At 48.7% G+C, this 14,349-nt stretch overlaps 2 protein-coding genes across 4 annotated transcripts in view; both read right to left on the reverse strand.

The window, feature by feature from the left end:
* Positions 1-27: 27 nt before the first annotated feature.
* Positions 28-9,917, reverse strand: LOC109926274 (serine/arginine repetitive matrix protein 2-like). Of its 2 annotated transcripts, none has more exons than XM_048620924.1 (5): positions 9,766-9,917; positions 2,908-3,212; positions 2,463-2,564; positions 1,275-1,436; positions 28-337 (listed from the first exon to the last, which is right to left on the reverse strand). In XM_048620924.1, the coding sequence occupies exons 2-5, from the start codon at positions 3,144-3,146 to the stop codon at positions 250-252; spliced, it is 591 nt and encodes a 196-aa protein (XP_048476881.1). In that variant the 5' UTR covers positions 3,147-3,212; positions 9,766-9,917; the 3' UTR covers positions 28-249. The 2 variants fall into 2 exon arrangements, with proteins under 2 accessions (XP_048476881.1, XP_048476880.1); XM_048620923.1 differs by having other exon boundaries at positions 2,908-3,215.
* Positions 9,918-13,807: 3,890 nt separating this feature from the next.
* mmgt1 (membrane magnesium transporter 1) overlaps positions 13,808-14,349 on the reverse strand; it is a 2,826-nt gene continuing 2,284 nt past the window's right edge. For both annotated transcript variants that reach the window (XM_048620928.1, XM_048620927.1), the window contains exon 4: positions 13,808-14,189. In XM_048620928.1, coding sequence (XP_048476885.1) covers positions 14,036-14,189 — 154 coding nt within the window. In that variant the 3' untranslated portion in view covers positions 13,808-14,035. The remainder of the gene's footprint in view (positions 14,190-14,349) is intronic.

Genomic DNA, 14,349 nt, shown 5'->3' on the forward strand with positions numbered 1-14,349 from the left:
CGCGCACACGCTCGCTCGTTCACTCACACAGACGCGCACACGCTCGCACGCTCACTCACACAGACGCGCACACGCTCGCACGCTCATATGCTCTCTCACGCTCATGCGCGCTGACAAAGAGAGACGAGGCTTCAGCAGAGGGATGGGAGAGTGGGGTTCGTGAGAGTTAGAACGGGAGACAAGCTGAACCTTCCCTACTGTGCTCCTCGCAAACACGTCCGCCTTCCCGCGGCGCCTTCCACTCCCGACTCACCGCTCCCGGCTCCGAGCTTTCTTCTTCTTCCTCCGCTTCGGCGATGGTGATCTCGAACGGGCCGGCTCGTAGACGTTGCTGCCGCTGGGAGAAAGCGGAGAAAGCAACCGACGACAGGGTCAGAGAGATTGAGTGGCACCCTTAAAGGGGGAAAATGTAAAAACAAGCCCTTTCCACCTCGCGCTCGAGAGACTTGTCAACAGATCGCCACCCCTACCCCAATGGCCGAGATGTTGCCGCGGGCAATGCTCCAGGGAATGAGTACCTGCCCACCATCCCTTCGATCCAAAATGCCCTCGATAAAGAGCAAACGTAACTCAGCTTCCAACAACCAAAGGAAAGAGTGATCATAACTTAGTCGCCCCGTACCATTCTTTGAACAACAGTGGCTAGGCCTTCCTTGTTGCTGGGCACAAATGAGCAGTACAGGCAAAATGGGCCAAGGGGCCTCTTCCTGTGCTGTAACAGCACCGTGCCTCCAATTGGACATAGCAACATTGCGAGCGCATGGACTTAACACAGCCAGCTCACTGTCAGGACGGGAATGGACGGGCGCCAATTACCACACTGAATCCCGGGGAACGGCAAACGAAACCATAGCGTATTCAGAGCACGGGGAGAGGCTTGTCGGCCCGTTACTGCAAACAACAACATAGAGAGAGACATCTGGACTGTTTGGGAATTGCTGCTTTGCACCGTTTCACCCTGAAGCACAGGAAGGGGTGGCTGCACCACAGCCTCGCAGCTGGCCCTTTGGGACTGGGGCGGGGGGAGGATTGGGGGGGATTGGGGGAGAGTAGGAAGGAGAGAAGGGGAGGAGCAGTTCGGAGAGAGGGTTGCAGAGAGCAGGAGGAGTGGGGAAGCCGGAGGGGAAGAAGGGAAGAGGGAGCGGGAGCGAGAGAAGATGGGCATCAGCATAGAGCACGTTGATGAAAGGGCGTGACAGATGGTGGTGCTGGGGATGTGTGTGGAATGTGCAGCACGGACAGTGTAAGGAACTGCATCATGCCCCCTGACCTACCCGTACTGCTTCTGCTGCTCAGCTTTCTCTGCCACCTCCTGCGCTCGCCTCTTGGGGTCAAAGGAGCTGCCATCCACGTAGCTGTCGCTGATCCCAAACGCTGCCCGGAGCCGCTCGTTCTTCTTCTCATTGGCTTCAGCCAGTTGGTGGGTCTCACTGACCCTGACAGAGGGAAGCGAAAGGTCGGGACGTGAGCCGAGGCATCTCGCTAAGATCGCTGCTCGCTGTCCCAAATTCCCGCTCCACCGAGACAAACCCCTGGAACGTGCCGAACCTTCAGCGAACCGAGCACGAGTCAGTCGGGGAAGGAGGTCAGAGCCCGGGCACGGGGCTCTGGATTCAGGAACCCCCCCCTCCGCTTCCCAACATTGCATTCGCCGTCCAAAGCAATCGCTGATTCTGCGTACCGTCTAGACGGGATCCGTCTACCAGGTCTCCCAGATCCCTCTGCACTGCAGCATCTTTTTCTCTCTCTCCCAATTCAGGGATTGCTGGCTGAGCCTTGCCTTTATCATCTCTTTCCTATTTGCCTCACTCAATGAGTGAAGAGAAGAAACTGTTTCCTCTGGGGTCAGAGGTGCAAGGGCACACGGGGGTACCTATCAAACTTTCCGAAGGTAAGGGTTTGTTTTACTCTAAACGATGGATACCCAGGATAGAAAACATGTCAATTCCTCTGAGCTTGAAACACAGAGAATCTAACTATTGCCTCCCCCCCACCCTTGACGTTCAATGGTGTTCCTATCACTGAATCCACCCCACAACCCGACCCAACTATCAACATCCTGGGGGTTACCCATTGAGCAGAAACTGACCCGGACCCCAGGCCCATATCAATCCTGTGACTACAGGAGCAAGTCAGAGGTTAGGAATCCTGCAGCGAGTAACTCCCTCCAGTTTCACCTCCCCAAAGCTTGGCTATCATCTACAAGGCACAAGTCTGCAAGATGCACTGCAGCAACTCACCAAGGCTCCTCCGAGAGCGCCTTCTAAATCCACCAACTCAACCCTGTAGAAGGATGAGCGGAGACGCAGGGGAAAACAGTACCGCTAGCAAGTTCCCCTCGGAGCCCCATTACTCACGCACACACACGCACACACAGGCTCACATTCACACCCCATGCTGACCTGGAAACGATGCTGTAGAAGAGGGGAAGGACTGCGCCAGGCCATGTGAGAGGTACTCACGCTGTCCGTGCTTTTGGTTCCTCCTTGCCCTGGCTCCCGACTTTCTCCACCAGCATCTGTCGAAACGTAGCCACTTTCTGTTGAATCTCCTCCTCCGAGTACCTGAGCACAGAAGTGGAAAAACTCAAGTCAAACAGCACAGGCCACCGTCCCAATGGACCCAAACCCCTTCCCGTTCACTCCCGCTCTACACCGTCCCAATGGACCCAAACCCCTTCCCGTTCCCTCCCGCTCTACACCGTCCCAATGGGCCCAAACCCCTTCCTGTTCACACCGTCCTCATGGACCCAAACCCCTTCCCGTTCACTCCCGCTCTACACTATTCCCATGGACCCCAAACCCCGTCCCCGTTCATTCCCGCTCTACACCATCCCCATGGACCCCAAACCCCGTCCCCGTTCATTCCCGCTCTCCACCGTCCCCTCTCCCAGTGACTCCTGCTTACCCTTGTTCCTCCATCATGTCTTCCAGCTCGATGCACTTGAGCTCCACCTTGCGTTTGCGCTCATGGTCCAGGATGTCCTGGTTGGGCTTCTTCACCAGTCCTGACTCCAGCTTCTTCAGCTCCTCCTCCGACTTGTAGTCCACCCTGTCCTTCTTGTGCCGGATGGAGGACAGGTTCCGCTGGACGTAGCCGTTGGTGCCGCTGCCCCGGGGGGTGGGGAGGCCGATGCCGTTGTACATGCTGGGTTTGTGTGTGTGTGGGGCTGGGGATTGGGGGAGGGGGGGGGTGGGGGAGGAGGGGTTGGGCTGCTGTCAGAAAGGGTGAAGACGACACAGAAGGTCAGAGAACGATTATGAAGGACACGTCCTCTCCACTGGATCGAGACGGCTTTAAATATCGCGACACGCTGGTTCCCCGGGGTCACCGTGCGGGTGAGAGGCAGATCTGACTGGAATGCACAAAACTCTAGATGCAGGAAGGATGCTTCCCCCTGGTTGGGGCAGGCGAGGGCGAGTCCAGGGGATACAGTAGGACAGAGATGGGGAAACATGTCTTCCCTCAGGGGGTGGGCAACCTGAGAAAATCTCTCTCCATGTGACTAAGTACATTCAAGAAACAGACAGGTCAACTTTCAGGCATCGAGGAGTATGGAGAGAAAGCAGAAACAGGCATTAAGATAGAAGATCAGCCTGTTGAACAGCACAGCAGGCTCTAATGACCCACCCCTAGTTTCTACAATCGAGACACTAACCCCCACTTTCGACACTCACTCCCTCCCTCCCTCCACCCACGACACACAGCAGTAGCAGCGTGTGCCGTCTACACGATGCACTGCAGTGACTCATTGAGGCTCCTCTGACTGACAGCATCTTTCAAAGCTGCTATCTCTCCTCTTGCCACCACCACCCACCACCAACCCCCACCCCCAACTCCCCCCTACCCACTCCAAAATGGCCCCCAAACCCCTCATCCAAGGGGCAGCAGCCACAGAAGGGAACGCCACCCCCCTGCAAGTTTCCCTCCGAGACACACACAGATGGCCACAGTGATTAAGAACGCACGTGGCATGCTTGCTTTCATCGGCCGGGAGTACAAGAGTTGGCAAACCATTTTGTAGCGATATGAAAGAGATAACACAGTGTGCCGCTGGAGCCACAGCTCCACATGGTGTTATCTCTGTCTCCACCATTGGCAGCGCTTCCTATCTCTGCAGCGATATAAAACCCTTGTTCGGCCGCATTTGGAGTATTGTGTGCAGTTTTGGTCACCACACTACCAGCAGGAATTGGAAGCTTTGGACTGAGTGCAGAGAAGGTTCACCTGGATGGTTCCCGGTCTCGAGGGTACTAAGGTTAAAAATACTAGGGTTGTTTTCACTGGAAAGACAGCGGCTGAGAGGAGATCTGATGGAGGTCTACAAAATTATGAGGGGCATAGATAGGGTGGATAGTCACAGGCTTTTTCCCAGGATTGAAGCTTCAATCACAAGGGGGCACAGGTTCAAGGTGAGAGGGGGAAAAGTTTAAGGGAGATGTACAAGGAATGTTTTTCACGCAGAGAGTGGTAGGAGCCTGGAATGCACTGCCAGAGGGGTTCATGGAAACAGGCATGTTGGTGACATTTAAGAGGCACCTGGATGGCTACGTTAAAAGGGAGGGAATAGAGGGATACAGACCGAATAAGGGCAGGTTTTTTTTTTAGTTTAGTCGGGGCACAGGCTTGGAGGACTGAAGGGCCTGTTCCTGTGCTGTACTCCTCTTTTGTTCACACACACAACATACCCCGTGTTGGAACTTTCCTCAGCCATTCCTTCGCTGTTGCTGGGTCAAACTCCTGAGACTCCTGTCCCCGAGAGAGTGCCTCCTAACCATGTCAACTGCAGCAGCTCAAGGGTGGCAGGTCACCACCTACACATTGTATTGCCCAAAGTCGTACTGGGAACAGTTATGGCTCGAAACTAAAATTACATAAGACCCTTTGAGTCGAGTCCACCATTCAATAAGTTCACACCTGATCGATCTACAGCACGGGCAAGAGCCTTTCGGTCCATCCAGTCTGCGCCAGTCAGAAGCAACCACCTAAATATTCTAATCCCACTTAGCAGCATTTGGTAAGGCCCATAGCCCTGGCTTTGCAAGGGCATATCTAAACGCTCCTTCAGTGTGATGTGGGGTTTCTATCTCTTCCCCCCTTTACAGGCAATGAGTTCCAACTTTCTGTCTGGGTGAAAACAATTTTATAGTTCTTCACACAAGCAGATTGGGGCTTCTATGTATTCACAGGCACATTTTATAACATTAAACACACAGACTGAGGTTCGTACGCACCTACAGGAATACTTTACAACATTAAACATAGATTGAGATTTGTGTGTATTTACAGAAATATTTTATCACGTTAAACACAGATTGAGGTTTGTGTGTATTTACATGAATATTTTATGCCGTTAGACTTACAGATTGAGATTTATATGTATTTAAAACAGAATTTTTTGATGTTAAAACACAGACGAGGATTTGTATACATTTCAGCGATCTCACATCGTATAAACCCTAATCTATGTGTTTAATGTGATTCAGGAGAATTTTATAGATGTAACACACAGAAATTAGGGTTTGTATACACAGACAGTCCCAGGTTGCAAGTGGTTTCTATTGTGGAGTCTGTAGGTAAGTTGAAACACAATGGGAGTACAATGGAAAGCAGCTGTCTGTAAGCATGAGAAATGTTCATATGTTGGGTCCTTAAATTACACCGCTGGACAGGATCATGTTTGTAAGTACGGTCCTTCATAAATCAGATGCTCATTACTCACGGAACCCCAGTACTCTTTGGCAAGATTATGAAACATAGAAAATAAGTGGTGATGTAGGCCATTCAGCCCTTCGAGCCTGCACCCACAATTCAATATGATCATGCAATTTAAGACTCCCACTCTCTCTCCGTACCCCTTAATCCTCTTAGCCACAAGGACCACGTCCAGCTCCCTCTTGAATATATCTAACAAACTGACCCCAACAGCTTCCTGTGGGAGAGAATTCCACAGGGTCACAACTGAGTATAGAAATTCTTCCTCATCTCAGTCCTGAATGGTTTACCCCTTATTCTTAGACTTATAACATTAAACACACTAACTGAGGTTTATATGAATTTCATGCAGGTTTTCACGTCATTAAGCACATAGATTGGGGGTCATATGCATTTCAGAACATTTTTTAACATTTAACATGGATGGGGGATTTATACACATAACTTGGAGGATTTTAAAAGATTAAGCATGCAGACTGGAGTTTACATACATTTCATGAGGATTTTCTAACATTTAAAAACTCAATAGGAAGGACATTTAATTGGAGAGGGTTCAGAAAAGATTTACCAGGATGTTGCCGGGGCGAGAGGTTTTGACCTGTAAGGAGAGGCTGGGACCTTTTTCACTGGAGCATAGCAGGGTGAGGGGGCGACCTTATAGAGTCAATAACATCATGAGGAGCATAGATATGGTGAATAGCAAAGGTCTTTTCCTTAGGGTGGGAGAGCTCAAATGAGGGGGCATATTTTTAAGGTGAGGAGAACGATTTAAAAGGGACCTGAGGGGCAACTTTTTCCCACACATGTGTAGAACGAACTGCCAGAGGTACTGTTAGATGCAGGTACAATGATAATATTTAAGAGACATTTGAACAAGTATATGAAGAGGAATGGTTTAGAGCGATATGGGCCAAATGCAGCCAAGTGGGACTAGTTTAGCTTGGGAACTTGATCAACATGGACAAACTGGACCGAAGTGTCTGTTTCTGTGTTGTATGACTGTATTTGGGGTTTGTATGTATTTTACAGGAATATTTTATGACTTTAAGCACAGATTGAGATTTGTGTGTATTTTTGGGAGGATTTTATAACATTCAACACAAAAATTGAGGTTTATTTGATAACTTACACTAAAGATGAATTTGTGCGTATTTACAGATTTTTTTTTAAGAAACAACATTTAACACACAGAGTGAGGTACAGACAGTCCCTGAATCACGAATGGTTTCTGTTCTGAAGTCCATGCGCAAGTTGGAACACAAGGCAGGAGAATGGAAAGCAACTTTTCTTGAGTACAAGAAAGGTTCATATGTCAGGTTTTTAAAATGCACCCCTGAATGGAACTGCATTTGTAAGCACAATCATTCATTCGTAATTTGGGGCTCCCCTCTATCGTCAGCAGACTTCTACAATATTAACATGGACTCAGATTTATGTATTCAGCAGGTTTTCCTAACATTAAACACAGATTGGGGTTTGCATGTATTTACAGGACAATTTTATAACATTAAACACACAAACTGAAATTTATATGTATTCCAGGAGACCTATAACATTAAATACTGTGCTGCAAAATTCTATGGTTCTACAAACATACAGAGGGAGGTTTGCATGTATTTTGGTGAGATTTTGTAATATTAGACACCGCCTGAGGATTATGTGTTTTTAGAAAACAATTTTATAACGTTAAACATCAATTGAGATTAAGTATGTGTTTTGGGAGAACTTTACAACATTCAAAACACAGACTGACGTTTATATGAACTTCACAACATTTTTATCATATTAGATGCACAAACTGGAGTTTGTGTCAATCTATGGGAGTTTTTTTTAATAACACTTAACACACAAACTGGGATATGTATTTTGTGATGTTTCTATAAATTAAACAGATTGGGGTCTGTGTGCATTCCAAGAAATTTTGGATAACATTAATGATACAGATTTGAGATTATACATATAACTAGAAAGATTTTACAACATTAAACACACAGTTTGGGATCTGCCCATATTTCAGGAGATTTTTATAACATTAATGACAGATTGGGGGGTTATGTGTATTACAATGCCGGTTTATGACATTCAGCACTGTTTAGAGTTTATAGATATTTCAGAAGATTTTTAAATTATACGCATTACAAACATTAGGAATTATATGCATTACTAGGAAAATTTTAAAACATTAAACACAGATTTAAGGCTTGTGTATTTCAGGACGTTTTCATAACAATGACACAGATTGGAAATTATATGTATTACTAGAATGTTTTTAGAACATTAACGATGTAGTTTGGGAATCATACATATTATTAGGAAGATTTTATAATATTGAACACACAGATTGGGGGTTATACATATTATGAAAAAGATTTTGCAACACAAATTTCAGAAGGTATTTATAACATTAATGTCACAGACATGAAATTATACATATTATGAGGTGATTTATAACATTAAACACACAGATTAAGGTTTGTATGTATTTCAGACAATTTCCATAACATAGGCGATTATATGTATCAATCTGTCATTAATGTGTTTAATATTACGAAATCTTCCTCATAACGCATATAACTCTCAATCTGTATCATTAATGATATTAAAAACCTCCCAGAATACACATAAACCTTAATCTGTGTGTTTAATCTTATAGAACTCTCCTAATAATGCGTAAAATCCCAATCTGGGTCATTAATGTTATTCGAGGAGTTTAAAGCATTTAAACACAGATCAGGTTTGTGTGTATTCCAGACGGTTTGTATGAAATTAATTACCAAGACTGGGGTTTATATGCATTATTGGGAAGATTTTATGACATTAAACACACAGATTGGGAAGTGTGCATATTTCAGGAGGTTTTTGTAAAAATAAACACACAGATTAGGGTATAGGGTGTGTGTGTATTTCAGAAGGTTTTTAATAACGTTAAACACAAAGATTCAGGTGTGCGTATATTTCAGGAGGTTTGTACAACATTAGACACAAAGATTGGGGTGTGTGTGTATTTCAGGAGGTTTGTATAACATTAGACACCGATTAGAGCGTGCGTGTATTTCAGAAGGCTTTTATAACATTAAGCAAACAGACTAGGAATTATACACATTATTAGGAACATTTTAAAACATTAACACACAAATTAGGCTTTGTGGCTATTTCACGAGGTTTTTATAACATTAATGACACCAACTGGATACTTCTACGTATTAGTTGGAAAATTTTGTAATACTAATTACAAACATTGGAAATTATACATATTGTTGTGAAGATTAAACACACTGATTAGGGTTTGTGTGTATTTCAGAAGGTTTTTTTTTAAACATTAAACTTACAGATTGGGGTGCGCGCGTACGTCAGGAGGCTTTTATAACATGAAGGACACAGATTGGGGATTATGTGTATAATTAGGTTTCTGCAACATTAAACACCCAGATTTAGGTGTGTGTACACACTTCAGGTGGTTTTATAACATTAAACACACAGATTAAGAAGTGTATGTATTTTAGGAGACTTTTTTGTAACATGAAGGACACAGCTTGGGGATTATATATAGAATTAGGTTTGTATAACATTAAACACACAGATGGAAGTGTTTATCAGGAGCCTTTTATGACATTAAAGACACAAATTAGGGTTTTATGAATGTCAGGAGGGGATTTTATCATATTGAACGCAGATTTGCATCTGAGGGATAGCTCCCAACAGATAGGGGCTTACGTGCACGTTCTGGACGATTTAAACAGCGACAGGAAGTGTTTATCACATTAAAACACACATAAATTGGACCCTCACTTAATGACATGAACTGAAATAAAATTTACAGGTCAAAAAGAGGGACGGGGAGGTGGGATGTCGATGCAGTTTGTTTTTTTTTCCCTTCTGGGTTTGGTATGGTTTGCGGAGGGCGGGGAGTTGGGCCGCATTCACACCCTCTCCAGGGGCGGAGGGGTCCGTACGCGAGGCCGAGGCTCCGTTCGCGGCCTAGTCCGCTCGATGCCGCCCCCACCCCGACTCCTTTCCGCCCCGAACGCGTCCCCGTCCTCAGACACTGACCTTTCAGGGGAGTCGGCGGCGAAGATAAAACGAAAAGAAGGGAGGGCCCAGGCGGTCTGGGAGCCTCCTTTTCTCCTTCTTCTTCTCCTCCTCCTCCTCCCGCTCTCTCTTCACTGCGACACCAACATGGAGTCCAGGGGAGATGGCGCCCGAAGGACGAGAGGCGAGCCGTTTCTGACGTGAGTGGTGTGTGGCCGATGGGAGTTGTAGTCTTTCGCCTCCACGACGCCCCGTAGACGACGACGACGCCCCGCGGTTCGGTGGACTACAACTCCCGGTGGGCCTCCCGCCCAGGTTTCCACAGCTATCCAAGATGGCGCCCGGACACATTGGGGCGCGCAGGGTTAGACGGAGGATGTAGTTCGCCCTCCGCGACGCTCACGCCGAGGGTCGGGGAGAGCGGACTACAGCTCCCGGCGTGCCCAGCGCCGCTCCGTTTATGGGCATCTCGGCGCAGCAAGTCGAACACCACCCCCTCCCAAAACACAGACACGGACTACGGGTCCCGGCGACCATGGCGCCTCCCTTCCCTAACACCGATGTGACCCCGCAGGCCTTTGGGAAATGTAGTCCTCGACCGCCATAGGATCCGTTCAGTTGCAGGAGAGATCGGTAGCCAGCGGACTACAAACCCCAGCAAGCCGGACGCCCCATTTACTCGTGATAGCCCGGAGTATCCCTTCAAAACAAAACCACTTGCAGGAAGTCTTGCACCCAATTTGCAAACAGCAAGCTCCTACAAACGAAATGGTGATTAAGAAGACAAGTAATTTTTATTTTTATTCAGTGGAAGAGCTTGCTTAGCTAGCATTTGTTTCCCATCCCAGAGTCTGGAGTCACATGTAGTCCAGACCAAGTGAGGATCGCACTTTCCTCCCTGGAGGAGGCGAGTGACCCAGATGCATTTTTCCAACAGCAGCTTCATCGCGTGGCAATTAATTTGCCCAAGGCAGCAAGAAATCACAGAGGGTTGTGACATAGCCCAGTCCATCATGCAAACCAGCCTCCATCCCTTAACTGCGTTGATACTTGCCGCTGCGTTGGGAAAGCAGCTAACACAGTCAAAGACGCCTCCCACGGCCTCATCCGTCTTCCGTCGGGCAGAAGATATGAAAGTTTGAAAAGACGTGCCATCAGATTCAAGAACAGCTTCTTCCCTGCTGTTATTAGGCTTGTGAACATAAAGTTGATCCTTCTGTAACACTATACGTTACATTCTGTTCTGATCTTACGTCAAGTATGATTTGTCAGGTTAGCACACAGATCAATACTTTTCACTATATCTCGCTACACGTGACAATAACAAATCAAGCTATACTTTTAATTCCAGGTTTTTAATTGAATTCAAAATCATCTGCTGTGGTGGGATTCGAACCCAGAGCCCCGGAACATAAGCTGGGTCTCTGCATTAACAGTCCCGTGATAATGCCATCACATCCCCTTAAAGATAAGAGGGTGATTATTTGGATGAGAACATGAAGTTAGCACCTCACAGTGATGTTCATTGCACAAGCCGGGGCAGGCAAGAGGGGAGACTAGCCTCCTGCTTTGCCTGATTGGGATAAATAATGGCAGTGAGTCACAACAGAATCCCTCCTCCTCAAGAAAGTGCGGCAAATGGGGCATCCTTTATAATAGTCTTAACACACTGGCATCACTCTTGACTCAGAGTCAGTGTCCAGAGCACCAGAAATCGAGGCAGACAGTCTAGTGCTGTGCAGGGTCAGCGCCGAGGGAGCGCCGCACTGCCAGAGGGAGCTCCGTGCTGCCGGAGGGTCAGCGCCGAGGGAGCGCCACAGTGTCCCCGATGTAGAGCGTGTAGGATACTGTCTGTCCTCTTGACAACATGGATCCTGCTGCCCCCTGCTGATGGGGCAGATTGTGAGGTTTGAGGGAAACGCTGCAGACAGCTTCCCCGACATTTCGCAGCTTTGTTGAAATGCGGTTGGTAAACTGCGTATCCAGTCATCACGTTGTCATTCCTGGGAGCTCGCCATCACTAAATCAACGCATGACACACCCCCCCCAAAAGTCCGAATACCTGGGTCACGGTGTGCAAAATCCGCCGTAACAATGTCCTGAGAGTGTGTGCTGCTGCAGGCCTGATGGGCTGAATGGCCTCCTCTACACTTTTAACAGTTGCGTGACTCTTACAGACACGAACGGAACAAAGACGGTCAGTCGAAATGCATCAAATTGGGAAAGGGGGCCTTCGACAGGATAGACACCGAGAGGCCGTTTCCCCATCCTGGTCTGGGGAGCGTCCATGTCTGAGGCTCTGGCCATTTCGGACTGAGACGGGGAGGAATTTCCTTGCTCGGGTTGGGGGATCTTTGGGACTCTCTCTTCCCCTAATAGAGCTGTGGATGTCTACAAGTGAGACAGTGAGCGACGTTTGAGGGAAGGGTGCAGATCAACTGCATCACTCGGGCCCGAGCAAGTCCCTTTTGTATACAGACACTGACCACCCACTCATGGATCTGCTTCACCTCCAGTGGGTGCTAACCTTGGCAGGACTGATTAATGACCCCCATGTTCCCCATGCCACCTCTCGCTTGGTCATGAGTCACAGAGCACGGAAACAGACCCTTCGACCCAACCAGTCCGTGCCGACCCTAATCCCAAACCAAACTAGCCCCACCTGCCTGCTCCTGGCCCATACCCTCCAAACCTTTCCTATCCATGTACTGATCCAAATGTATTTTAAACATTGCAACTGTACATCCACCACTTCCTCAGGAAGTTCATTCGACACACAAACCACTCTGTAAAAAAAAAAAGCCCCTCATGTCCTTTTTAAATCTCTCTCCTCTCCCCTTAAAAATGTGCCCCCTCTAGTCTTTAAATGCCCCCTTCCTTGGGGAAAGACATCTGCCATTCATTCTATCTATAACCCTCATGATTTTATAAACCTCTATAAGGTCATCCCTCAACCTCCTACGCTCCAGTGAAAAAAGTCCCAGCCTCTCCTGATAACTCAAACCCTCCATACCCAGTAACATCCTGGTAAATCTCTCCCAAACCCTCTCTCCAGTTTAATAATATCCTTCCTACAACAGAACTGGACACAGTGCTCCAGAAGAGGCCTCACCAACATCCCTGTACAACCTCAGCGTGACGTCCCTGACTCCTACACTCAAAGCTCTGAGCAATGAAGGCAAGCGCGCCAAACAACTTCTTCACTCCCCCGTCTACCTGTGACACAAAAGAATTATGTCCCTGAACCCTCTAGGTCTCTCTGTTCTACAACACTATCCCAAAAGTCTTGCTTTTAATTGTACAGGTTCTGCCCCTTGTTTGTTTTACCAACTCACATTTATCCAAATTAAACTCCATCTGCCCCTCCTCAGCCCATTGACCCAATCGATCAAGATCCCTTTGTAAACTTAAAGAGAACCTTCACCATCTGCGACACCCCCAATCCTGGTGTCAGCCCAGAGCTTACTAAGTGTGCCTCCTCTGTTCCCATCCAAATCGTTTCCAAAAATGACGCACAGAGAAGGGGACCCAGCATGGATCCCTGCGGGACACCCCCGGTTGCAGTTCTGCAGCCTGAAAAGCTGTGAACAGGGGACCCAGGAGACGTCTCAGGTGAAGCCAACCCTTCCAAGTCCAGGCATCCTGCTTGCAAACCCTGCTCCCTCTGAGGACGAAGGTGCGGAGCCCCCCCAACGGCGTGTCTGCTCCGATCCAGGAGCTATGTTGCCAATCTGTGCTGGTACCTCCAATCCCAAGGGGCTTCTACTATTGTTTTCGAAGCTGCCTTCCAAGAGGGTGTGGGGGAAAACAAGCCTGCTGAAATCCCTCCTCTTCTGCCATTTCGTGCCGGGAATATTTTCGGGAGCCTCCCACGGGTTGGTCGAATGCGATGCCCCTCCCCCACTCGCAATTTCCCTCGCCCAGCGCACCCGATCGGCTCCGAGAATCGACATCCCCCACCACCACCACCACCACCACCCCCCACCAACCCCGGCCCAAGGAGGGGAGGTTATCGAGGTGAAGGGAAGGTGGGTTGATGGGAAAGAAGACAAGGTGAACTCTCTGAAAACCAACAGACCGTTTATTGCGTTAGGCAGCGTCCGTCCTGTTTCGCCTCCCCCGAGCGCGCTGGCGGCAGGTGGCGCACAGCAAGATCCCGGCGACATGCCAGTCTCCAACGGCGAAGGCAGGGCCTCGCAGGCAGACGAGGCTGGCCCAGCACGATGGACCTCCCGCCCTTCACTGGCCCTCTCCCCTAGCCCGCCGGGCGTACTGAGGGGGGGGCCGCCGGCTAACGCCAGCCGGGCTTGGGCTGGCGGAGCTTGAGGGCAGAGGGCACGGCCGGGGCGGGCGTCTTCGTCTCCACGTCCAGCGGCCGGAATAGCACCCGGCCCCGATGGTTAAACAGGTAGAAGGACGGGTGGTTCCTCAGGGTCTCGAAGGTTCTGAGGAAACGGGGGAGAGAAGGGGAGGGAGAGCAGGAGGAACAGGGGGAGGGAAGGGGACAGAGAGGGAGGGAGAGAGGAGAGAGAAGAGAGAGAAAGAGGGAAAGGGGAGAGGAGAGAGAGGGAGAGGAAGAGGGAAAGGGAAGGGGAAGGGGAGAGA

Source organism: Rhincodon typus, chromosome 49 (assembly GCF_021869965.1).
Source record: "Rhincodon typus isolate 14 chromosome 49, sRhiTyp1.1, whole genome shotgun sequence".
In the NCBI taxonomy this organism is placed as follows: domain Eukaryota; kingdom Metazoa; phylum Chordata; class Chondrichthyes; order Orectolobiformes; family Rhincodontidae; genus Rhincodon; species Rhincodon typus.

Excerpts from the sequence above, each read along its gene's own strand:
- LOC109926274 (XM_048620924.1), bottom strand. The coding sequence starts at position 3,146 with ATGTACAACGGCATCGGCCTCCCCACCCCCCGGGGCAGCGGCACCAAC. Across the intron at positions 2,565-2,907 it reads GACATGATGGAGGAACAAGG|GTACTCGGAGGAGGAGATTC; the intron begins GTAAGCAGGAGT and ends TTCTGTGCTCAG. Across the intron at positions 338-1,274 it reads GAGCAGCAGAAGCAGTACGG|CGGCAGCAACGTCTACGAGC; the intron begins GTAGGTCAGGGG and ends GCTTTCTCCCAG.